This window comes from Blennius ocellaris (assembly GCF_963422515.1).
Source record: "Blennius ocellaris genome assembly, contig: SCAFFOLD_337, whole genome shotgun sequence".
NCBI classification, from domain to species: Eukaryota; Metazoa; Chordata; class Actinopteri; order Blenniiformes; family Blenniidae; genus Blennius; species Blennius ocellaris.
In genome coordinates this window covers 1-24,000 of record NW_027661882.1, presented here as the reverse complement: position 1 = coordinate 24,000, position 24,000 = coordinate 1, and the positions used below count along the sequence as shown (strand labels likewise).

Sequence of the window (24,000 nt, the reverse complement as noted above, 5' to 3'; positions counted from 1 at the left end):
CTAAGGAGAGCTGTTCAAGGGGCACCGGAAGGGAAGACTGGACCCTGTAGTCCAACGAACGACCTGTTTCTGAACGTGTCTAATGTTTGTTTCGTGTTTTTTCCCCAAAAGGTCCTAAAAACTCGACTGACCCTGAGCAAGACCAACCAGTATAAAGGAATTAGGGATTGTGCCAAGCAGATGCTGATGAAGGAGGGAGTGAGAGCTTTCTCCAGGGGCTACATTCCAAACATACTGGGCATCACCATGTACACTGGGATAGACCTGGCTGTTTATGAGGTCTGTAGACTTTATCATGAATTCTAACCCCATAATACTTCACAACAGAGTGTACTTTGTTAAATCAACACGGTACTTTGCACAGTTCAGACAATCGCTCTGGGATTGGAGGGCTGCATTCGGTTTAAATACACATTGTTGTCACGTATTAGATGCGTGTCAGGCTGCATGGGGGGGTCGTGGCCTGGAGAGTCCATGTGGAGTCTGCATGTTCTCTCTGTGTGTCCATGTTGAGGTTTTTCTGGGTACTTTCCCCCCCGACAGTCCACAGATATTTGTGGCAGGCTGCTGCGTTTCAGTGTGTGTGAATGTATCTGACTTTCCTTTGGCTTCACTCTTCTCTCGTCAGACGCTGAAAACCGCCTGGTTGTCACGTCACAACAAAGACTCGAACCCCAACGCCAACCCAGGAGTCCTGGTGACGCTGGGCTGTGGCGCCGTCTCCGCCACCTCCGGCCAGATGGTCAGCTACCCACTGGCACTTGTACGCACACAGATGCAGGCACAAGGTAAAAGGAAATGAGACGTTACAAATCCGACACGGTTCAATGTTCTGCCTGGTTTGTAAGGCTGTTCTATGCTGGACACACGGGGCTGATGTGTGGAACTTAAACCTGCTGAGTCAGCGTGAGAGAAAGAGTCTATCGTTCATTCTCCCAACCTGCAGGGGGCAGTGCATCGCAAACACTTCCACCGCACAAGAAAAATACTTCTTCTCTGTAAAACAGTCATGTTTGGAGCTGAAATACAGAAAAGGAGGGAATAGAAGACATTTTAACTTGATTAATGATTTTCTTTTGTACTTTGTATTGTGATGTTTCCCCACAGCCTCTCGGAAGGAGACGGACCCGACGTCCACGATCCGCGTGATGAAGAACATTGGCGAAGCAGAGTTCTACCGAGGAACCTTGCCCCGCCTCATGAAGGCCCTTCCTGCCGTCGGCATCGCCTACGTGATTTATGACCAAGTGAAGAAGTTCTGGTCAATTTCCAAATAAAGCTCAACGCAAACAGAGACGTGGTGCCCACCAATTAGGCTCACGGTTTAAAATGGGTGCTGGATAGAAACCCGCCGTGAGCGCGTCTGGATAGAGGACGAGTGTGGCAACGTTTTAAAATTAAAATAAAGAAATTAACGATTTAATGTGGCGTGGAAAAAGTACATTTTTGTTGTTGGGTTTTTTTCTCGGCTCCCAATCAAAGCGGATGGAAAATATCGAGCCGTTTTTTATATGTTTTGTTCGGAAACCGTTTGCGCTAGCCCTTATCTGAACAGAATCGCACCGATCCCCATAATTCCGCACGTTTTGATGTATTTTTGTGTACGAACTCCAAACAGTGCCGGACTAGTCAGGCGCCGAAAAAGCGGTGGAAGAGGAAGAAGAAGAAAGCGGGGAAAAAAAACCCGGTGGCTTTCCGAGGATAGTAATAATTGTGGGACGTGTCTTAAAGAGGCGTCGCACAATTAGCTGGTCTCAACGACAGTGGGGCGTACGGTGCCTCTGAAAGGACAAACTTACACAATGCACATATATAACAGTATAGCTTTGCGATATCTCGCAAAAGGTATTGCGAGATCCCGAGATAGTTGTTTTTTTTTCGTCCTCTTTTTTCCCTCCATGTCCCTTCGAAAGTAATGAAAGTATGACGTACAGAGCGTACGTCGTACTTTCATTACTTTCATATTTTTTTCTTATAAATAACACATTTCTTCACTCAGTCCAGTCATGTTCTTATGAATCGATTTTAATATCAGATCATGCGCCAGTTTTTATTAAAAAAATGTCAATACAACAGTCATTCCTCGGTGGTTTTAACAGAGAAAAGAGAAAAACAGGTTTGTTTGCGACTGTGGAAAGAAAAACTCCCTCTAATAGGAAGAAAACTTTGTAGAAACCAGAGTCAGAGGTGGAGGAGAGGAGAGGAGAGGAGAGGAAAGACAGAGAGATAGACTTGGTGAGGAGACACATACAATACCCTTGTTAGTGCTACATATATTATTTACAGTAATCGCACTGATCCAAATATTTTCCAACTGTGATGAGATTAAACCAGCCTGAGCAGCTCTATCTAGACAGTAACATGATTTTCTAGATTAAACCAGCCTGAGCAGTTTCTATCTAGACAGTAACACGAGTTTCTAGATTAAACCAGCCTGAGCAGCTCGATCTAGACAGTAACATGATTTTCTTGATTAAGCCAGCCTGAGCAGCTCTATCTAGACAGTAACATGATTTTCTAGATTAAACCAGCCTGAGCAGTTTCTATCTAGACAGTAACACGAGTTTCTAGATTAAACCAGCCTGAGCAGCTCGATCTAGACAATAACATGATTTTCTTGATTAAGCCAGCCTGAGCAGCTCTATCTAGACAGTAACATGATTTTCTAGATTAAACCAGCCTGAGCAGCTCTATCTAGACAGTAACATGATTTTCTTGATTAAGCCAGCCTGAGCAGCTCTATCTAGACAGTAACATGATTTTCTAGATTAAACACGCCTGAGCAGCTCTATCTAGACAGTAACATGATTTTCTAGATTAAACCAGCCTGAGCAGCTCTATCTCAACAGTAACATGTTTTTCTAGATTAAACAAGCCTGAGCAGTTTCTATCTAGACAGTAACACGAGTTTCTAGATTAAACCAGCCTGAGCAGCTCTATCGCGACAGTAACATGATTTTCTTGATTAAGCCAGCCTGAGCAGCTCTATCTAGACAGTAACATGATTTTCTAGATTAAACCAGCCTGAGCAGCTCTATGTAGCCAGTAACATGATTTTCTAGATTAAACCAACCTGAGCAGCTCTATCTAGACAGTAACATGATTTTCTTGATTAAGCCAGCCTGAGCAGCTCTATCTAGACAGTAACATGATTTTCTTGATTAAGCCAGCCTGAGCAGCTCTATCTAGACAGTAACATGATTTTCTAGATTAAACCAGCCTGAGCAGCTCTATCTAGACAGTAACATTATTTTCTAGATTAAACCAGCCTGAGCAGCTCTATCTAGACAGTAACATGATTTTCTAGATTAAACCAACCTGAGCAGCTCTATCTAGACAGCAACATGATTTTCTAGATTAAACCAACCTGAGCAGCTCTATCCAGACAGTAACATGAGTTTCCAGATTAAACCAACCTGAGCAGCTCTATCTAGACAGTAACATGAGTTTCTAGATTAATCCAGCCGGAGCAGTTTCTATCTCAACAGTAACATGTTTTTCTAGATTAAACCAGCCTGAGCAGTTTCTATCTAGACAGTAACATGAAATTTCTAGATTAAACCAGCCTGAGCAGCTCTAACTAGACAGTAACATGATTTTCTAGATTAAACCAGCCTGAGCAGCTCTATGTAGCCAGTAACATGATTTTCTAGATTAAACAAGCCTGAGCAGTTTCTATCTAGACAGTAACATGATTTTCTAGATTAAACCAGCCTGAGCAGCTCTATCTAGACAGTAACATGATTTTCTAGATTAAACCAGCCTGAGCAGCTATATCGAGACAGTAACATGATTTTCTAGATTAAACCAACCTGAGCAGCTCTATCTAGACAGTAACGTGATTTTCTAGATTAAACCAGCCCGATAAGTTTCTAGACAGTAACACGATTTTCTAGATTAAACCAACCTGAGTAGTTTCTAGACAGTAACGTGAGTTTCTAGATTAAACCAGCCGGAGCAGTTTCTATCTCAACAGTAACATGTTTTTCTAGATTAAACCAGCCTGAGCAGTTTCTATCTAGACAGTAACATGAAATTTCTAGATTAAACCAGCCTGAGCAGTTTCTAGCCAGTAACATGAGTTTCTAGATTAAACCAGCCTGAGCAGTTTCTATCTAGACAGTAACATGAAATTTCTAGATTAAACCAGCCTGAGCAGCTCTATCAAGACAGTAACATGATTTTCTAGATTAAACCAGCCTGAGCAGCTCTATCAAGACAGTAACATGAGTTTCTCGATTAAACCAGCCTGAGCAGCTCTATCTAGACAGTACTATGTTTTTCTAAATTAAACCAGCTTGAGCAGTTTCTATCTAGACAGTAACATGAAATTTCTAGATTAAACCAGCCTGAGCAGCTCTATCTAGACAGTAACATGAGTTTCTAGATTAAACCAGCCTGAGCAGCTCTATCTAGACTGTAACATGTTTTTCTAAATCAAACCAGCCTGAGCAGTTTCTATCTAGACAGAAACATGTAATTTCTAGATTAAACCAGCCTGAGCAGCTCTATCTAGGCAGTAACATGTGTTTCTAAATTAAACCAGCCTGAGCAGTTTCTATCTAGACAGTAACATGACATTTCTAGATTAAACCAGCCTGAGCAGCTCTATCTAGACAGCAACATGAGTTTCTAGATTTAACCAGCCTGAGCAGCTCTATCTAGACAGTAGCATGAGTTTCTAGATTAAACCAGCCTGAGCAGCTCTATCTAGACAGTAACATGAGTTTCTCGATTAAACCAGCCTGAGCAGCTCTATCTAGACAGTACTATGTTTTTCTAAATTAAACCAGCTTGAGCAGTTTCTATCTAGACAGTAACATGAAATTTCTAGATTAAACCAGCCTGAGCAGCTCTATCTAGACAGTAACATGTTTTTCTAAATAAAACCAGCCTGAGCAGTTTCTATCTAGACAGTAGCATGTTTTTCTAAATTAAACCAGCTTGAGCAGTTTCTATCTAGACAGTAACATGATTTTCTAGATTAAACCAGCCTGAGCAGCTCTATCTCAACAGTAACATGTTTTTCTAGATTAAACAAGCCTGAGCAGTTTCTATCTAGACAGTAACACGAGTTTCTAGATTAAACCAGCCTGAGCAGCTCTATCGCGACAGTAACATGATTTTCTTGATTAAGCCAGCCTGAGCAGCTCTATCTAGACAGTAACATGATTTTCTAGATTAAACCAGCCTGAGCAGCTCTATCTAGACAGTAACATGATTTTCTTGATTAAGCCAGCCTGAGCCGCTCTATCTAGACAGTAACATGATTTTCTTGATTAAGCCAGCCTGAGCAGCTCTATCTAGACAGTAACATGATTTGCTAGATTAAGCCAGCCTGAGCAGCTCTATCTAGACAGCAACATGATTTTCTAGATTAAACCAGCCTGAGCCGCTCTATCTAGACAGTAACATGATTTTCTTGATTAAGCCAGCCTGAGCAGCTCTATCTAGACAGTAACATGATTTTCTAGATTAAACCAGCCTGAGCAGATCTATCTAGACAGTAACATGATTTTCTTGATTAAGCCAGCCTGAGCAGCTCTATCTAGACAGCAACATGATTTTCTAGATTAAACACGCCTGAGCAGCTCTATCTAGACAGTAACATGATTTTCTAGATTAAACCAGCCTGAGCAGCTCTATCTAGACAGTAACATGATTTTCTTGATTAAGCCAGCCTGAGCAGCTCTATCTAGACAGTAACATGATTTTCTAGATTAAACCAACCTGAGCAGCTCTATCTAGACAGTAACATGATTTTCTAGATTAAACCAACCTGAGCAGCTCTATCTAGGCAGTAACATGATTTTCTAGATTAAACCAGCCTGAGCAGCTCTATCTAGACAGTAACATGATTTTCTTGATTAAGCCAGCCTGAGCAGCTCTATCTAGACAGTAACATGATTTTCTAGATTAAACACGCCTGAGCAGCTCTATCTAGACAGTAACATGATTTTCTAGATTAAACCAGCCTGAGCAGCTCTATCTAGACAGTAACATGATTTTCTAGATTAAACCAACCTGAGCAGCTCTATCTAGACAGTAACATGATTTTCTTGATTAAGCCAGCCTGAGCAGCTCTATCTAGACAGTAACATGATTTTCTTGATTAAGCCAGCCTGAGCAGCTCTATCTAGACAGTAACATGATTTTCTAGATTAAACCAGCCTGAGCAGCTCTATCTAGACAGTAACATGATTTTCTAGATTAAACCAGCCTGAGCAGCTCTATCTAGACAGTAACATGATTTTCTAGATTAAACCAACCTGAGCAGCTCTATCTAGACAGCAACATGATTTTCTAGATTAAACCAACCTGAGCAGCTCTATCCAGACAGTAACATGAGTTTCCAGATTAAACCAACCTGAGCAGCTCTATCTAGACAGTAACATGAGTTTCTAGATTAATCCAGCCGGAGCAGTTTCTATCTCAACAGTAACATGTTTTTCTAGATTAAACCAGCCTGAGCAGTTTCTATCTAGACAGTAACATGAAATTTCTAGATTAAACCAGCCTGAGCAGCTCTAACTAGACAGTAACATGATTTTCTAGATTAAACCAGCCTGAGCAGCTCTATGTAGCCAGTAACATGATTTTCTAGATTAAACAAGCCTGAGCAGTTTCTATCTAGACAGTAACATGATTTTCTAGATTAAACCAGCCTGAGCAGCTCTATCTAGACAGTAACATGATTTTCTAGATTAAACCAGCCTGAGCAGCTATATCGAGACAGTAACATGATTTTCTAGATTAAACCAACCTGAGCAGCTCTATCTAGACAGTAACGTGATTTTCTAGATTAAACCAGCCCGATAAGTTTCTAGACAGTAACACGATTTTCTAGATTAAACCAACCTGAGTAGTTTCTAGACAGTAACGTGAGTTTCTAGATTAAACCAGCCGGAGCAGTTTCTATCTCAACAGTAACATGTTTTTCTAGATTAAACCAGCCTGAGCAGTTTCTATCTAGACAGTAACATGAAATTTGTAGATTAAACCAGCCTGAGCAGTTTCTAGCCAGTAACATGAGTTTCTAGATTAAACCAGCCTGAGCAGTTTCTATCTAGACAGTAACATGAAATTTCTAGATTAAACCAGCCTGAGCAGCTCTATCAAGACAGTAACATGATTTTCTAGATTAAACCAGCCTGAGCAGCTCTATCAAGACAGTAACATGAGTTTCTCGATTAAACCAGCCTGAGCAGCTCTATCTAGACAGTACTATGTTTTTCTAAATTAAACCAGCTTGAGCAGTTTCTATCTAGACAGTAACATGAAATTTCTAGATTAAACCAGCCTGAGCAGCTCTATCTAGACAGTAACATGAGTTTCTAGATTAAACCAGCCTGAGCAGCTCTATCTAGACAGTACTATGTTTTTCTAAATCAAACCAGCCTGAGCAGTTTCTATCTAGACAGAAACATGTAATTTCTAGATTAAACCAGCCTGAGCAGCTCTATCTAGGCAGTAACATGTGTTTCTAAATTAAACCAGCCTGAGCAGTTTCTATCTAGACAGTAACATGACATTTCTAGATTAAACCAGCCTGAGCAGCTCTATCTAGACAGCAACATGAGTTTCTAGATTTAACCAGCCTGAGCAGCTCTATCTAGACAGTAGCATGAGTTTCTAGATTAAACCAGCCTGAGCAGCTCTATCTTGACAGTAACATGAGTTTCTCGATTAAACCAGCCTGAGCAGCTCTATCTAGACAGTACTATGTTTTTCTAAATTAAACCAGCTTGAGCAGTTTCTATCTAGACAGTAACATGAAATTTCTAGATTAAACCAGCCTGAGCAGCTCTATCTAGACAGTAACATGTTTTTCTAAATAAAACCAGCCTGAGCAGTTTCTATCTAGACAGTAGCATGTTTTTCTAAATTAAACCAGCTTGAGCAGTTTCTATCTAGACAGAAACATGTAATTTCTAGATTAAACCAGCCTGAGCAGCTCTATCTAGACAGCAACATGAGTTTCTAGATTAAACCAGCCTGAGCAGCTCTCTCTAGACAGCAACATGATTTACTAGATTAAACCCACCTGAGCAGCTCTATCTAGGCAACAACATGATTTTCTGGATTAAACCCACCTGAGCAGCTCTATCTAGACAACAACATAATTTTCTAGATTAAACCCACCTGAGCAGTTTCTATCTAGACAGTAACATGACATTTCTAGATTAAACCAGCCTGAGCAGCTCTATCTAGACAGTAACATGAGTTTCTAGATTAAACCAGCCTGAGCAGCTCTATCTAGACAGTAACATGATTTTCTTGATTAAGCCAGCCTGAGCAGCTCTATCTAGACAGTAACATGATTTTCTAGATTAAACCAGCCTGAGCAGCTCTATCTAGACAGTAACATGATTTTCAAGATTAAACCAGCCTGAGCAGCTCTATCTAGACAGAAACATGTAATTTCTAGATTAAACCAGCCTGAGCAGCTCTATCTAGACAGCAACATGAGTTCCTAGATTAAACCAGCCTGAGCAGCTCTCTCTAGACAGCAACATGATTTTCTAGATTAAACCCACCTGAGCAGCTCTATCTAGACAACAACATAACTTTCTAGATTAAAACCACCTGAGCAGCTCTATCTAGACAGTAGCATGTTTTTCTAAAGTAAACCAGTCTGAGCAGTTTCTATCTAGACAGAAACATGTAATTTCTAGATTAAACCAGCCTGAGCAGCTCTATCTAGACAGCAACATGAGTTTCTAGATTAAACCAGCCTGAGCAGCTTTCTCTAGACAGCAACATGATTTTCTAGATTAAACCCACCTGAGCAGCTCTATCTAGACAACAATATAATTTTCTAGATTAAACCCACCTGAGCAGTTTCTATCTAGACAGTAACATGAAATTTCTAGATTAAACCAGCCTGAGCAGCTCTATCTAGACAGTAACATGAATTTCTAGATTAAACCAGCCTGAGCAGCTCTATCTAGACAGTAACATGATTTTCTTGATTAAGCCAGCCTGAGCAGCTCTATCTAGACAGTAACATGATTTTCTAGATTAAACAAGCCTGAGCAGCTCTATCTAGACAGTAACATGATTTTCTAGATTAAACCAGCCTGAGCGGCTCTATCTAGACAGTAACATGATTTTCTAGATTAAACCAACCTGAGCAGCTCTATCTAGACAGAAACATGTAATTTCTAGATTAAACCAGCCTGAGCAGCTCTATCTAGACAGTAACATGTTTTTCTAAATTAAACCAGCCTGAGCAGTTTCTATCTAGACAGTAACATGAAATTTCTAGATTAAACAAGCCTGAGCAGCTCTATCTAGACAGTAACATGAGTTTCTAGATTAAACCAGCCTGAGCAGCTCTATCTAGACAGTAACATGAGTTTCTAGATTAAACCAGCCTGAGCAGCTCTATCTAGACAGTAGCATGTTTTTCTAAATTAAACCAGCCTGAGCAGTTTCTATCTAGACAGAAACATGTAATTTCTAGATTAAACCAGCCTGAGCAGCTCTATCTAGACAGCAACATGAGTTTCTAGATTAAACAAGCCTGAGCAGCTCTCTCTAGACAGCAACATGATTTTCTAGATTTAACCCACCTGAGCAGCTCTATCTAGACAGTAACATGAAATTTCTAGATTAAACCAGCCTGAGCAGCTCTATCTAGACAGTAACATGAGTTTCTAGATTAAACCAGCCTGAGCAGCTCTATCTAGACAGTAACATGAGTTCCTAGATTAAACCAGCCTGAGCAGCTCTCTCTAGACAGCAACATGATTTTCTAGATTAAACCCACCTGAGCAGCTCTATCTAGACAACAACATAACTTTCTAGATTAAAACCACCTGAGCAGCTCTATCTAGACAGTAGCATGTTTTTCTAAAGTAAACCAGTCTGAGCAGTTTCTATCTAGACAGAAACATGTAATTTCTAGATTAAACCAGCCTGAGCAGCTCTATCTAGACAGCAACATGAGTTTCTAGATTAAACCAGCCTGAGCAGCTCTCTCTAGACAGCAACATGATTTTCTAGATTAAACCCACCTGAGCAGCTCTATCTAGACAACAACATAATTTTCTAGATTAAACCCACCTGAGCAGTTTCTATCTAGACAGTAACATGAAATTTCTAGATTAAACCAGCCTGAGCAGCTCTATCTAGACAGTAACATGAATTTCTAGATTAAACCAGCCTGAGCAGCTCTATCTAGACAGTAACATGATTTTCTTGATTAAGCCAGCCTGAGCAGCTCTATCTAGACAGTAACATGATTTTCTAGATTAAACAAGCCTGAGCAGCTCTATCTAGACAGTAACATGATTTTCTAGATTAAACCAGCCTGAGCGGCTCTATCTAGACAGTAACATGATTTCTAGATTAAACCAACCTGAGCAGCTCTATCTAGACAGAAACATGTAATTTCTAGATTAAACCAGCCTGAGCAGCTCTATCTAGACAGTAACATGTTTTTCTAAATTAAACCAGCCTGAGCAGTTTCTATCTAGACAGTAACATGAAATTTCTAGATTAAACAAGCCTGAGCAGCTCTATCTAGACAGTAACATGAGTTTCTAGATTAAACCAGCCTGAGCAGCTCTATCTAGACAGTAACATGAGTTTCTAGATTAAACCAGCCTGAGCAGCTCTATCTAGACAGTAGCATGTTTTTCTAAATTAAACCAGCCTGAGCAGTTTCTATCTAGACAGAAACATGTAATTTCTAGATTAAACCAGCCTGAGCAGCTCTATCTAGACAGCAACATGAGTTTCTAGATTAAACAAGCCTGAGCAGCTCTCTCTAGACAGCAACATGATTTTCTAGATTTAACCCACCTGAGCAGCTCTATCTAGACAGTAACATGAAATTTCTAGATTAAACCAGCCTGAGCAGCTCTATCTAGACAGTAACATGAGTTTCTAGATTAAACCAGCCTGAGCAGCTCTATCTAGACAGTAACATGATTTTCTTGATTAAGCAAGCCTGAGCAGCTCTATCTAGACAGTAACATGATTTTCTAGATTAAACCAGCCTGAGCAGCTCTATCTAGACAGTAACATGATTTTCAAGATTAAACCAGCCTGAGCAGCTCTATCTAGACAGAAACATGTAATTTCTAGATTAAACCAGCCTGAGCAGCTCTATCTAGACAGCAACATGAGTTCCTAGATTAAACCAGCCTGAGCAGCTCTCTCTAGACAGCAACATGATTTTCTAGATTAACCCCACCTGAGCAGCTCTATCTAGACAACAACATAACTTTCTAGATTAAAACCACCTGAGCAGCTCTATCTAGACAGTAGCATGTTTTTCTAAAGTAAACCAGTCTGAGCAGTTTCTATCTAGACAGAAACATGTAATTTCTAGATTAAACCAGCCTGAGCAGCTCTATCTAGACAGCAACATGAGTTTCTAGATTAAACCAGCCTGAGCAGCTTTCTCTAGACAGCAACATGATTTTCTAGATTAAACCCACCTGAGCAGCTCTATCTAGACAACAACATAATTTTCTAGATTAAACCCACCTGAGCAGTTTCTATCTAGACAGTAACATGAAATTTCTAGATTAAACCAGCCTGAGCAGCTCTATCTAGACAGTAACATGAATTTCTAGATTAAACCAGCCTGAGCAGCTCTATCTAGACAGTAACATGATTTTCTAGATTAAACCAGCCTGAGCAGCTCTATCTAGACAGTAACATGATTTTCTAGATTAAACCAACCTGAGCAGCTCTATCTAGACAGAAACATGTAATTTCTAGATTAAACCAGCCTGAGCAGCTCTATCTAGACAGTAACATGTTTTTCTAAATTAAACCAGCCTGAGCAGTTTCTATCTAGACAGTAACATGAAATTTCTAGATTAAACCAGCCTGAGCAGCTCTATCTAGACAGTAACATGAGTTTCTAGATTAAACCAGCCTGAGCAGCTCTATCTAGACAGTAGCATGTTTTTCTAAATTAAACCAGCCTGAGCAGTTTCTATCTAGACAGAAACATGTAATTTCTAGATTAAACCAGCCTGAGCAGCTCTATCTAGACAGCAACATGAGTTTCTAGATTAAACCAGCCTGAGCAGCTCTCTCTAGACAGCAACATGATTTTCTAGATTTAACCCACCTGAGCAGCTCTATCTAGACAACAACATAATTTTCTAGATTAAACCCACCTGAGCAGCTCTATCTAGACAATAACATACTTTTCTAGATTAAACCAGCCTTAGCAGCTCTATCTAGACAGTAACATGAGTTTCTAGATTAAACCAGCCTGAGCAGCTCTATCTAGACAGTAGCATGTTTTTCTAAATTAAACCAGCCTGAGCAGTTTCTATCTAGACAGAAACATGTAATTTCTAGATTAAACCAGCCTGAGCAGCTCTATCTAGACAGCAACATGAGTTTCTAGATTAAACCAGCCTGAGCAGCTCTCTCTAGACAGCAACATGATTTTCTAGATTAAACCCACCTGAGCAGCTCTATCTAGACAACAACATAATTTTCTAGATTAAACCAGCCTGAGCAGCTCTATCTAGACAGTAACATGATTTTCTAGATTAAACCAGCCTGAGCAGCTCTATCTAGACAGTAACATGATTTTCTAGATTAAACCCACCTGAGCAGCTCTATCTAGTCAGTAACATGATTTTCTAGATTAAACCCACCTGAGCATCTCTACCTAGACAGTAACATGATTTTCTAGATTAAACCCACCTGAGCATCTCTACCTAGACAGTAACATGATTTTCGATATTACTTTTTCAGAGCTTGGCGTGGAGTCTCCAGTGTGCCCAGAGCTGTGCATGCTCCAATATGATATATAGTTTCTGTGTTCCCCCTCCCAGTTCTCTCAGTTTCTGTGTTCCCCCTCCCAGTTCTCCAGGTTTCTGTGTTCTATCCATCCATTATCTGCCGCTTATCCAGGTCGGGTCGTGGAGGCAGCAGTCTGAGCAGAGTTGCCCAGACTTCCCTCACCCCAGACTCTTCCTCCAGCTCTTCTGGTGGAACCCCAAGGCGTTCCCAGGCCATAGAGAGACATAGTCCCTCCAGGTGTCCTGGGTCTGTCCTGAGGCCTCCTACCGGAGGGACATGCCCGGAACACCTCCCTAGGGAGGCGTCCAGGGGGAATCCGAAACAGGTGCCCGAGCCTCCTCAGCTGGCTCCTCTGGATGTGGAGGAGCAGCGGCTCTACTCCGAGCTCCTCCTGGTGACTGAGCTCCTCACCCTATCTCTAAGGGTGACTGAGCTCCTCCCCCTATCTCTAAGGGTGACTGAGCTCCTCCCCCTATCTCTAAGGTGACTGAGCTCCTCACCCTATCTCTAAGGGTGACTGAGCTCCTCACCCTATCTCTAAGGGTACGCCCAGCCACCCTATGGAGGAAGCTCATTTCAGCCGCTTGTATCCGGGATCTGGTTCTTTCGGTCATGACCCATAGTTCATGACCATCGGTGAGGGTAGGAATGAAGATCGACCAGTAAATCCAGAGCTTGGTCTTTTGGCTCAGCTCCTTCTTCACCACGACGGACCGATACAACGTCCGCATAACTGCAGACGCTGCACCGATCCGCCTGTCGATCTCACGCTCCATCTTCCCCCCACTCGTGAACAAGACCCCAAGATACTTAAACTCCTCCACTTGGGACAAGGGCACTCCACCGACCTGGAGGGGGCAAGACACCTTTTTCTGGTGTAGAACCATGGCCTCGGATTTAGAGGTGCTGATCTTCATCCCAGCTGCTTCACACTCTGTGAACCGTGTCAGTGCACGCTGGAGATCCAGGTTTGATGGAGCCAACAGAACCACATCATCCGCAAATAGCAGAGATGAGATCCTGTGGTCCCCAAACTGGACCCCCTCCGGCCCCCGGCTAGAAATTCTGTCCATATATATGATGAACAGAATTGGTGATAAAGGACACCCCTGCCGGAGGCCAACGTGCACAGGGAACAGGTCCGACTTACTGCCGGCAATGTGAACCAGACTCCTGCTCCAGGACGAAAACCGCATTGTTCCTCTTGGATCCGAGGTTCGACTAACGGCCGGACCCTCCTCTCCAGTACACTGGAATAGACTTTCCCGGGGAGGCTGAGGAGTGTGATCCCTCTGTAGTTGGAACACACCCTCCGATCCCCCTTCTTGAAGAGAAGGACCACCACCCCAGTCTGCCAGTCCAGAGGTACTGCCCTCCCCCCCCCGCCACGCGATGTTGCAGAGACGAGTCAGTTTCTGTGTTCCACCTCCCAGTTCCCTAGGTTCCTGTGTTTCCACCTGGATTTGTCCCATGAGTCCCAGTAGCCCCGGTGCCTTCTGTGTCTGCCCCTGTGCGTCTCCCCTCATGTTTCCAATCAACCAATGGTCTTCTCCCTCTGTGTGCTCTCGTCATGTGAGGTCTACCTGAGTCCACCCCTCCCAGTGGATTTGTGGTCTTTGTCGGCTCAACTTGTCGTCACGTTGCTCGTTCTGTCGCCCTGGCTTCCCCCCTGCGTTTCCTCCTGTTCCCTGGACCGGGTCTCAATAAACAGGATTTTAGGGAACTCCTTGAAAGTTGCTTGCTCCACCTGCATTCCCTGACAGTGTGTGTGTGTGTGTGTGTGTTGCTGTAGTATTGTGTGATGTGTGCGCGTTCATTTTTTTTTGTATTTTTCCCAAATGGTCTTCATTTGCTCATAAACCAAGTAGGTGATGCAGACGGCAGGAACGGCTTTCAAGAGGTTGGGCAGGAACCCCCGGTAGAGTCCTTTGACGCCTTGGCTTTTTACGATGTTCTTGAGCATAGTCGTCATGGTGGCCCTTTCTTCCCCTTTGACAAGCACTGTGGGGAAACATCACAATGAGAGACGTTGTAACTAAGAACTCCACTTGTTATTCTGTTCTCTATAAAAAGACAAAGTTTACACCTGTACAAAAGAAAATCATTAATCAAGTTAAAATGTCTTCTGTTCCCTCCTTTTCTGTATTTCAGCTCCAAACATGACTGTTTTACAGAGAAGAAGTATTTTTCTTGTGCGGTGGAAGTGTTTGCGATGCACTGCCCCCTGCAGGTTGGGAGAATGAACGAGAGACTCTTTCTCTCACGCTGACTCAGCAGGTTTAAGTTCCACACATCAGCCCCGTGTGTCCAGCATAGAACAGCCTTACAAACCAGGCAGAACATTGAACCGTGTCGGATTTGTAACGTCTCATTTCCTTTTACCTTGTGCCTGCATCTGTGTGCGTACAAGTGCCAGTGGGTAGCTGACCATCTGGCCGGAGGTGGCGGAGACGGCGCCACAGCCCAGCGTCACCAGGACTCCTGGGTTGGCGTTGGGGTTCGAGTCTTTGTTGTGACGTGACAACCAGGCGGTTTTCAGCGTCTGACGAGAGAAGAGTGAAGCCAAAGGAAAGTCAGATACATTCACACACACTGAAACGCAGCAGCCAGCCACAAATATCTGTGGACTGTCGGGGGGGAAAGTACCCAGAAAAACATCAACATGCACACACAGAGAGAACATGCAGACTCCACATGGACTCTCCAGGCCACGACCCCCCCATGCAGCCTGACACGCATCTAATACGTGACAACAATGTGTATTGAAACCGAATGCAGCCCTCCAATCCCAGAGCGATTGTCTGAACTGTGCAAAGTACCGTGTTGATTTAACAAAGTACACTCTGTTGTGAAGTATTATGGGGTTAGAATTCATGATAAAGTCTACAGACCTCATAAACAGCCAGGTCTATCCCAGTGTACATGGTGATGCCCAGTATGTTTGGAATGTAGCCCCTGGAGAAAGCTCTCACTCCCTCCTTCATCAGCATCTGCTTGGCACAATCCCTAATTCCTTTATACTGGTTGGTCTTGCTCAGGGTCAGTCGAGTTTTTAGGACCTTTTGGGGAAAAAACACAAAACAAACATTAGACACGTTCAGAAACAGGTCGTTCGTTGGACTACAGGGTCCAGTCTTCCCTTCCGGTGCCCCTTGAACAGCTCTCCTTAGAGACTGACCAGTGCAGACTGGGACCACCTCCTGCACAGGACCACCGCGGCCACAGTGCCTGCTGGTTCTGCACATGCTCAGTAGACGGACAACAACAGCAATGGCCACTTCCAGAGTGCCATAAGTCCCAGTCCATATTCTCCTGGGACTTGATGGTTCTAGAGTTGATAGTCGCCATAAGCTGGATTGTCTAATTGTCTCCACAGCTCAGTGGCGCCCCCCGGAGGACACCAGTCCCACACTTAAAAATACCCCCACACAATATGACGAGTTTCAAAGCAGTGAACGTCACATGTCTCACCTCCAGCGGGTAGATGGCCGTCTGCGCTGTGGCTCCAGCCATCGCGCCCGCCTTAAACCTCGTGAGTACGTCGTTGCGTTCACCCTCAACGGCCAACATCATCTTATACTGCAACAGAAAACACAAGAAATGATGAATCAGCACAGCCTCTGGCATTACGGTGGATTATTCAGAGCTACACTGTCTCACCTTTTCATAAGCAGTGAACTTAAATCCCGTCTCCGGTGCGACCTTCAAAACATTCATTCCATTTCCTCTCCACAGAGACCTCACACCCCCCTCTACAATCAAATGCATCATGGCCCCAGCCACACTGATCGGGTTCGCCTTGGTGGAATGAACCTGCGTAGAGAAACACAGTACAGAAACATGAACTGAGCAAGTCTTCCACAGTCTCACACACAGATTTTTCATTATTTCACATTCTATACCTGAGTGAAGACTTTGACTCTGTCCATTGGAGCGGTGCTGGTACGAGCAACGATTCCGGCCACCGTGCCGGCTATCATATGCTTCCAGAAGAATCCCGAACTTTCCTGTGGTCTTGTTAAATCATCTGGGCTGGCGAAACTCTTGTTGTTGTTAGGGATAAGGTTTGGGTTAGGGATAGAGTTAGGGATAGGGTTTGGGTTCGGAATAGGGTTTGGATTTGGGATAGAGTTAAGGTTAGAGTTAGGGATAGGGTTTGGGTTTGGGATATTGTTAGGGATAGGGTTCGGTTTAGGGATAGAGTTAGGGATAGGGTTTGGGTTCGGGATAGGGTTTGGGTTAGGGATAGAGTTAGGGTTAGAGTTAGAGATAGGGTTTGGGTTAGGGATATTGTTAGGGATAGGGTTTGGGTTCGGGTTCGGGTTCAGGTTTGGGATAGGGTCCGGCACCTGGTGAGCACATGAGAGATATAAATCAAATCATCTGAATTGACAGTCTTCAATATGTTTCGTCTGCACAGGAAAAAAATTCCGACATGGAAAAATTCGAAAGCGGAAAATTTTACATTCTCTGCCTTTACAGGGCACTATTCATTTCAACTTCATTTTCTACTTTCTTGGCATTTTAAAATGACTATAAAAATGCTACAAATGCTATTTCACAACTCATAGCTGAAAAATCTGTTAAGGATGGAAAATCCTGGCGCCGTATTAAAAATGTGCCATTTATCTATAACTGAGTTTGTGCAGTAAAGTGTGAAACTGAAATAAATTGATCATATTTCATGATTTTTGCCCTTAAAATGTGTTTGAATGACAAAAACTGAAAACACAGCAGCACTTGAGGTGTGCTCACTTGGGGTGACACTCACTTGATGTGTTAAGTTTTTGAAGAAAAAAATTGGCATCGCTTTGGAAGTTGAGGATCGACTGAGGAAACAGATGATACTTGGAGCAGAAGCTAGCAACTCGCAATGAACAGTACGTCCCTTGAAGCAATGTGTGAGTGGAGGACAGCAGCCAGCCACATGGGTCTTTCAAGTAAAAGATGAAAGGCAGAGACTTGAAAGAAGACAAACATGAAAGCGGCTTTCAAGTGGCCCAGAGTTGTTGTTTTATCAAACATTTCAATTTTTCACACTTTAAACTGTGGCGCTTTGATCAATTTTATTAAAGGTTGTCTATGAAAATAATAAAAATTAAATTATTTTCGGCCAAAAGTTTAGTTATTACATACTTGAATTGTTTTCTACTTCCTGCTATATTATTTAAAAATTTAAAAAAACAACTCTGTCTCAATGGAGATTATGACCAAAGTTCAGTTCACCCCCGCCCCCTTGAGATGAGGCAGAGTACTGCTTACCTCACTGGCAAGGAAAAGATGAAAGGCAGAGACTTGAAAGCAGACAAAAATCAAAGCGGCTTTCAAGTGGCCCAGAGTTGTTTTTTTAAAAATTTCTATTTTTCAAACTTTAAATTGTGGAGCTTTAATCAATTTTATTAAAGGTTGTCTATGAAAATGACAAGAAATGAAATTATTTTTGGCCAAAAGTTTAGTTATTACATGCTTGAATTGTTTTCTACTTCCTGCTACCTTATTTAAAAATTAAAAGAAAATAAAAAAAACAACTCCATCTCAATGGAGATTATGACCAAAGTTCAGTTCACCCCCGCCCCCTTGAGGTGAGGCAGAGTACTGCTGGCCTCACTGGCTTGACTTTCCTCTGCACTTTATTGTGACGATCAGCAGGAAGGATTCTCTCACACACACATTACAGACATGAGCAAGGCTGGAGAGTCCTGCTGGAGAACACGTTCAGTGTAAAGTTCATGTTGTTGATATGCTGAGGACCGGACAGGTCATGTGACCCACGTTGTGTCGGATCGCAGTCAGACATGAGGCTCGGCGCTCCACATTTCAAAGTGAAGCGTTTCAAACACACCGTCACAATAAACCAACCGACTGAAAGATGGACTGAAGTACGTTTTAAGTCATTTTCTTCCCAATTTAGAGTTTCTACTCTGATGTTTGGGCTTCCCTTTTTGCAGCGAGACGGGAAGTTCCGTTTCCCACAGAGAAGCTCAGTTCACACGTCTCACGTCTCCCTTTCACGAAAAGTTGGCTAATACCTCATAGGCCGGGTCTATTTGGGTCGTAAGAGGAACGACGTGAGCGGGAATAGTAACGAAAAAAAGACAAAAAAGAGAGAAGTTAAAGTTTCGGTGAGTCATGGATGAAGGGAAGAGGAAAAACTCCAGCGCGGACCTCCTGCTGTGATGTTCTCAATTTTGCTTTCTGTGAGGCGGGTGGAGGAGCGACTCAGCCTTCCAGCTCTCAACATGCTGCTGCTGCTGCTGCTGCTGCTGCTGCCATCCTCCGTCAGTCACACACACACACACACACACACACACGCGCGCGGATGTTTCAGTGGTGTGTGTGCTCGGCCTGCAGGGTGAGGTGTGTGCTCGTCGTGTGTCGGGCCGGAAGGATCCGGGTTCGGGTTCTTGCCAGTGCCATGTGGACCGGTCCACGTGGGGGTTCCCCACGGAGAAGTACATGTCGGTTCTGGAGCAGCTGAAGACTTGTCAGGCGTCTTTAACCGACCTGAGCGAACAGGTAGGACCTCTGAACGTCCGGGTGTCCCCCCCCCCCCTCCCCCCACAAGCATTAGCCTGTAGCTACGGGGGATTAGCATACTCAATTATCCATTAGCATCCTGTTCCGTGAGCTGTGTAGATGTGTACGTGTGAATATGGCTTCCTTCTGCTGCCCTGGTTCTCTGAGCATGCCTTACTAGTTCTAAATCAGTAATCACATTAAAGTTACTTCTGGAAGTTACTTTGCACACACACACACACAACCCAAACATGAGAAACTGGATTTCGGTGAAAAACCAGTTGTTATTTTCATGTTGAGACGGTGGAGGTTGTGACCGGCAGCTGTTGAAAGTAACTACAAAGGTTACTTGTAATCTAACTTACTTACTTTTAGAAGCAAGTCATCAGCAAAGTAACCAAGTTACTTTTTTTTTTTAAAGGACAAACTACTAATCAGTACTTTTTAAAGGTAACGGTGGCAAACCCTGTGTCACAGACCAGGATTGCATGTAAAGGCGGTAGACGGATATTTACGTCACGATTTTTGAGGTCCTGTTATTTTTCCGGGATTCTGATTGGCTATCGTGGCGTCATGCTTCTTGCTACACTGCCCCCTACGGGTTGGAACACTCATAGCAGCTCTGAACCAGCTGGATTTGTGGGTCAGTGTAAATGCTGATTTTTTTTTTTTCAAACAGAAAGAGGGAAACATCAGGGTTTTGTTTTTTATTTTATTATTATTTGTTTTTAAACTGGCTACATGTAAACGTGGCCTAAGACACAGCGGGGCTGCTGACACCCTGGCGAGTGACGACTCTGTCCTGGTTTCCTGCAGCTGGTGGTGTCGATGCAGAGCCTCCCTCAGATACAGGACCAGGTGGCCAACGTAACGGCTCGGCTGGAGCCTTACCAGTACCTGCACAGCCGCGGCCTGTACACGGCGCTGACTCTGCGCGAGCTGTCGGACGAGCTCGGCCAGCTGGAGGCCGACATCGGGGTCGTCCACGGCCAGTCCAACAGCAGCCAGACACTGAAGCTCCACCAAGAGGTACGAGGGGAACCTCTGCCCTTTTGACGACGTCGGTCAAAACGTCAGTCCTGGCTGAAGTTTGGCTTGTTTGGTTTGTTAAATGTGTTCCTCAGGTTTCTACAATGCTGAAGGATGTGAAGAAGATGAAGACTTCGGACACAATCAACATGAAAACTGTCAGAGACAAATTGCGCTACCTGAAGAACAATGTGGAGTCGTGCAAGTCCATCCCTAAAGACTTCAAAGGTAATTAAAGCTGCAAGCAGCATTGGCCGGGACCTCGCTCAAGCCCGTCGGGGTGGGCACGATCCTCTAGACCGGATCAGAAAGAATTGTGGAAGTAAAAAAAAAAAAAAATGTTTTAATAACTTTTATTTTTAAAAAACGGCGTAAAAACCAGCTAATTAGCTAGTGATTCGTCACCGCAATGCACCCATTAGGCCACCTACCAAATTTCAGCTCAATCGGACAAGGTTTATTAGCATGCTAACGGGCATGCTAGGCCGTGAGCTATCCGAGCTAAGGTTCAGCAGTGACGTCAGCAAGCTGCCAAAAAAAAAAAAAAAAGCTTTTTCTGCAGGACTGTTCCACAAGACGCTGCCAAAGTCGCAGACCACGCCCCCTCACAGCAGGCCACGCCCCCTCACTGAAGCCACACGTCTATGAAGCGGCCTTTTAACTTTTCAGCTGCAGTTTCTTCCTCTCCTCCTCCTGACAGAAACATTCCTCTGAACTCTTTCACAATAAAAGCGCCATGTTGGTCTGGTTTTACCTGCAGGAGCTGAGTGATGCCTTCAGGTGCATCACGACATTTTAACGAGCTGCGGCGTCAGACAGTCGCGACGCTAGAAGCTAAATATGATTAAAATATCACTGATGGTGATGAGAGATTTCCATTTACATGTACGACTTCACTTCCTGAATACGTCATGAACGCGTCTCTAAAATATCCATATTATCAACGTGTCAATAAAATCACATGTAAACATGAATGGATTTTTTTGGAGATGCCATTATTGTCTTATACACTATAATATATTATTGTTCCATAAGGGTGCGAGCTCCAGGGTTTTCCTGTGTTGAGATTTTCTAAATTACATCTCAACATGTTTGGGGGGGGAACGATGCAGTTTCTATAATCCAGTTTGGATCCTGGTGTTTTCTGCCATTGCCCTTTGGCAAGTGCTGCTGTGTCCTGCTGATGTTGATTTATACCCATGCTTTGTCATTTTACTGTCTATATGATTATATGTTGTATATATTTTTTAATTGTTATTTTTAATATTATTGTTACATGCCTTTTTGCACTGTGGGTCCGAGAGGACTGAAATTTCACCTGTGCTGTACGTCATGCATATTAGCACACTTGACAATAAAGCGGACTTTGACTTTGACTTTGATGTTTGACTTTGACTTTGATGTTTGACAGGAACCACCGGCGTCGCAGCCGTTCTAAAATCCGGAACCATCTTCTGTTTGCAGGTCAGAACAAGCGCTGCTTCAGAGGCCTGATCACCGGCTTCAGCCCCCCCGTCACCTCCAAGCTCAGCCCCTACGGGAAGACCCTGGTCTCGGGCTCGTGGGGCAAACAGGCGCAGGCCGACAGCGCCGGGCAGGAGAGCAGCTACTGGGTCCAGGCTCTGCTCAACACCCACATCTACGGAAACACCCTGCGGGTTTACCAAAACTACGAGGACTTCATGGCCTCCAGCAACCAGCGGGACTTCACCTTCGCCCCGTCCTTCGCCGACGCCAAGACCCTGGAAGGCCCCGGCGCCGTCCTGTACGGCGAGGCCCTGTACTACCACTGCTACCGCTCGGCCGACGTCTGCCGCTTCGACCTGAAGACCAACCTGGTCGCACGGGCGAGGCTCCCGGGCGTGGGCGTGGGCATTAGCAACACGTTCCCCTACTGCTACTACGACTGCCGGCCCAACAGCGACGTGGACCTGGAGGCCGACGAGACGGGGCTGTGGGCCATCTACGCCACCGTCGGTAACCACGGCAACCTGGTGGCCAGCCGGCTGGTGTGGGACGGCGAGGCCCGGACCCTGAACGTGACCCGGACGTGGGAGACGAGGCAGTTCAAGAAGTCGGCCACCAACGCCTTCATGGCGTGCGGCGTGCTGTACGCGACGCGCTACGTGGACGAGTCCCGCGAGGACGTCTTCTACGCCTTCGACACGGCGACGGGCCGGGAGGACAACTCGCTCGCGCTGCCGCTGGAGAAGGTGGCCAAGGGCGTGGCCAGCCTCAGCTACAACCCCACCGACCAGACGCTCTACATGTACAACGACGGATACCTGCTGGCCTACCAGACGCTCTTCTAGCCTCCGGCTCGCCGCTCGGACGTCCGTCACCGACAAATCCAGACCAGTTCATCCATTCCGTGGTTTCGGAAGCTCCTTGCTCTGTGCCGAATAAAGAATTACCCTACGTTTGTCGTACGCTCTGAACCCCGCAGCTTAAACAACGACGCTGGCTTGGTTGGTGGTGCGTTCAGGTGCATCATGTTACTCGTTGGTGGGCGTGGCTTACGTTCAGGTCGATTGCCCGGAAATTGTGGAATCTCCTCGTGATTTATGAGATAATTAGGTGCTCAGCTGTTAACGACCATAATATAAGAACAGATCAAAGGCAGATTCTTCCCATAGAACATGTAACTTTCACCAGGACACCGTGAAGTTCAAGACCCAAGACCGGTCCTGGTCTCCGTCCCACGCCGGACAGATAAATCATTGGGACTATGTACTTTAACAAATCTAACTTTTACTAACACGCTTTGTACTTTGTGTGATGTGACGTGCGATTTCACTTCCATATACTTCTGAATTAATAAAATGAACGAGCTTTAAATGTGTTTGACGTCTGTTGTTCGAGGTCCGAGTCAGCAGAAAGCTGCTTCTAGCTTCTCCGTATTTCTAGAACCAATAATTAGACAAAGTTAGATTTCTGTTTTTTTCAAGCAGTTTGTAAAGTAACAGTTTAACACAAACTCAAAAAAAACCTCAACCTGCGTGTGAAGAAACGCTGATGTGGATTAAGTGAATTTGAACACAATCAAACTTTTAGGGTTTGAGAAAAGGTTCAAGTGAAGAATGAGGCAGTGAGCAGGGCAGCACAGCAGGGGGCACTGTGTCCCCATACCCACACACACACACACACACACACACACACACACACACTGACTCTTGATGTTTTCCGGCTGACGTGCCCTCACTGCCCTTGAGCAAGACTTTGTTGCTGCCAAAGCCCGTCAGCTTGTCAACATGACCCACGATAATCTTCCCTCCCGTTACAAAGCTTCCCTCCACACGGCTCAAAGTGATGTAGTACCGATTCCAGGCCAGGAGGTGGCGCTAGGAAGCTGCTGCACAAACACAACAACAGTAGGAAGTTTTTAACCTGGTTTCTTTTCTTTTTTTTCCTTTTTTTTCTTTTTTTTTTTACTATTTTCAGGTTCTTGAGACATGAAACTTGTGTTCTGATGTTGTGGGAGAAAATAAACAAAGACGAGACTCTTTGATGTTTAAACAGTTGACCTCCATTGGTGACGCTCTCTCTCTCACTCTCTCTCTCACTCTCTCTCTCTCTCCCTCTCTCTCTCTCCCTCCCTCCCTCTCTCTAATCTGCAACCTGCATTAGCAGTGATTACAGAGTTCAGTGCAGCTCCACACTGATCAGTAGAAT

General features: G+C 44.1%; 2 protein-coding genes across 2 annotated transcripts; one reads left to right on the top strand and one right to left on the bottom strand.

The window, feature by feature from the left end:
- Positions 1-14,596: 14,596 nt before the first annotated feature.
- On the bottom strand, positions 14,597-16,763 carry LOC308148689 (mitochondrial adenyl nucleotide antiporter SLC25A24-like; the record flags this gene model as incomplete). Its single annotated transcript, XM_080522187.1, has 6 exons — positions 14,597-14,784; positions 15,166-15,325; positions 15,675-15,842; positions 16,255-16,362; positions 16,444-16,596; positions 16,686-16,763. The coding sequence occupies 6 exons, from the start codon at positions 16,761-16,763 to the stop codon at positions 14,597-14,599; spliced, it is 855 nt and encodes a 284-aa protein (XP_080378313.1).
- Positions 16,764-19,001: 2,238 nt separating this feature from the next.
- LOC308148691 (olfactomedin-like) lies at positions 19,002-23,007 on the top strand. Its single transcript, XM_080522188.1, has 5 exons — positions 19,002-19,061; positions 19,135-19,299; positions 20,116-20,328; positions 20,424-20,556; positions 21,793-23,007. The coding sequence occupies exons 1-5, from the start codon at positions 19,023-19,025 to the stop codon at positions 22,638-22,640; spliced, it is 1,398 nt and encodes a 465-aa protein (XP_080378314.1). The 5' UTR covers positions 19,002-19,022; the 3' UTR covers positions 22,641-23,007.
- The last annotated feature ends 993 nt before the right edge of the window (positions 23,008-24,000 follow it).

Excerpts from the sequence above, each read along its gene's own strand:
- LOC308148691 (XM_080522188.1), top strand. The coding sequence starts at position 19,023 with ATGCTGCTGCTGCTGCTGCTGCTGCTGCTGCCATCCTCC. Across the intron at positions 20,329-20,423 it reads CACTGAAGCTCCACCAAGAG|GTTTCTACAATGCTGAAGGA; the intron begins GTACGAGGGGAA and ends TGTGTTCCTCAG. Across the intron at positions 20,557-21,792 it reads CATCCCTAAAGACTTCAAAG|GTCAGAACAAGCGCTGCTTC; the intron begins GTAATTAAAGCT and ends TTCTGTTTGCAG.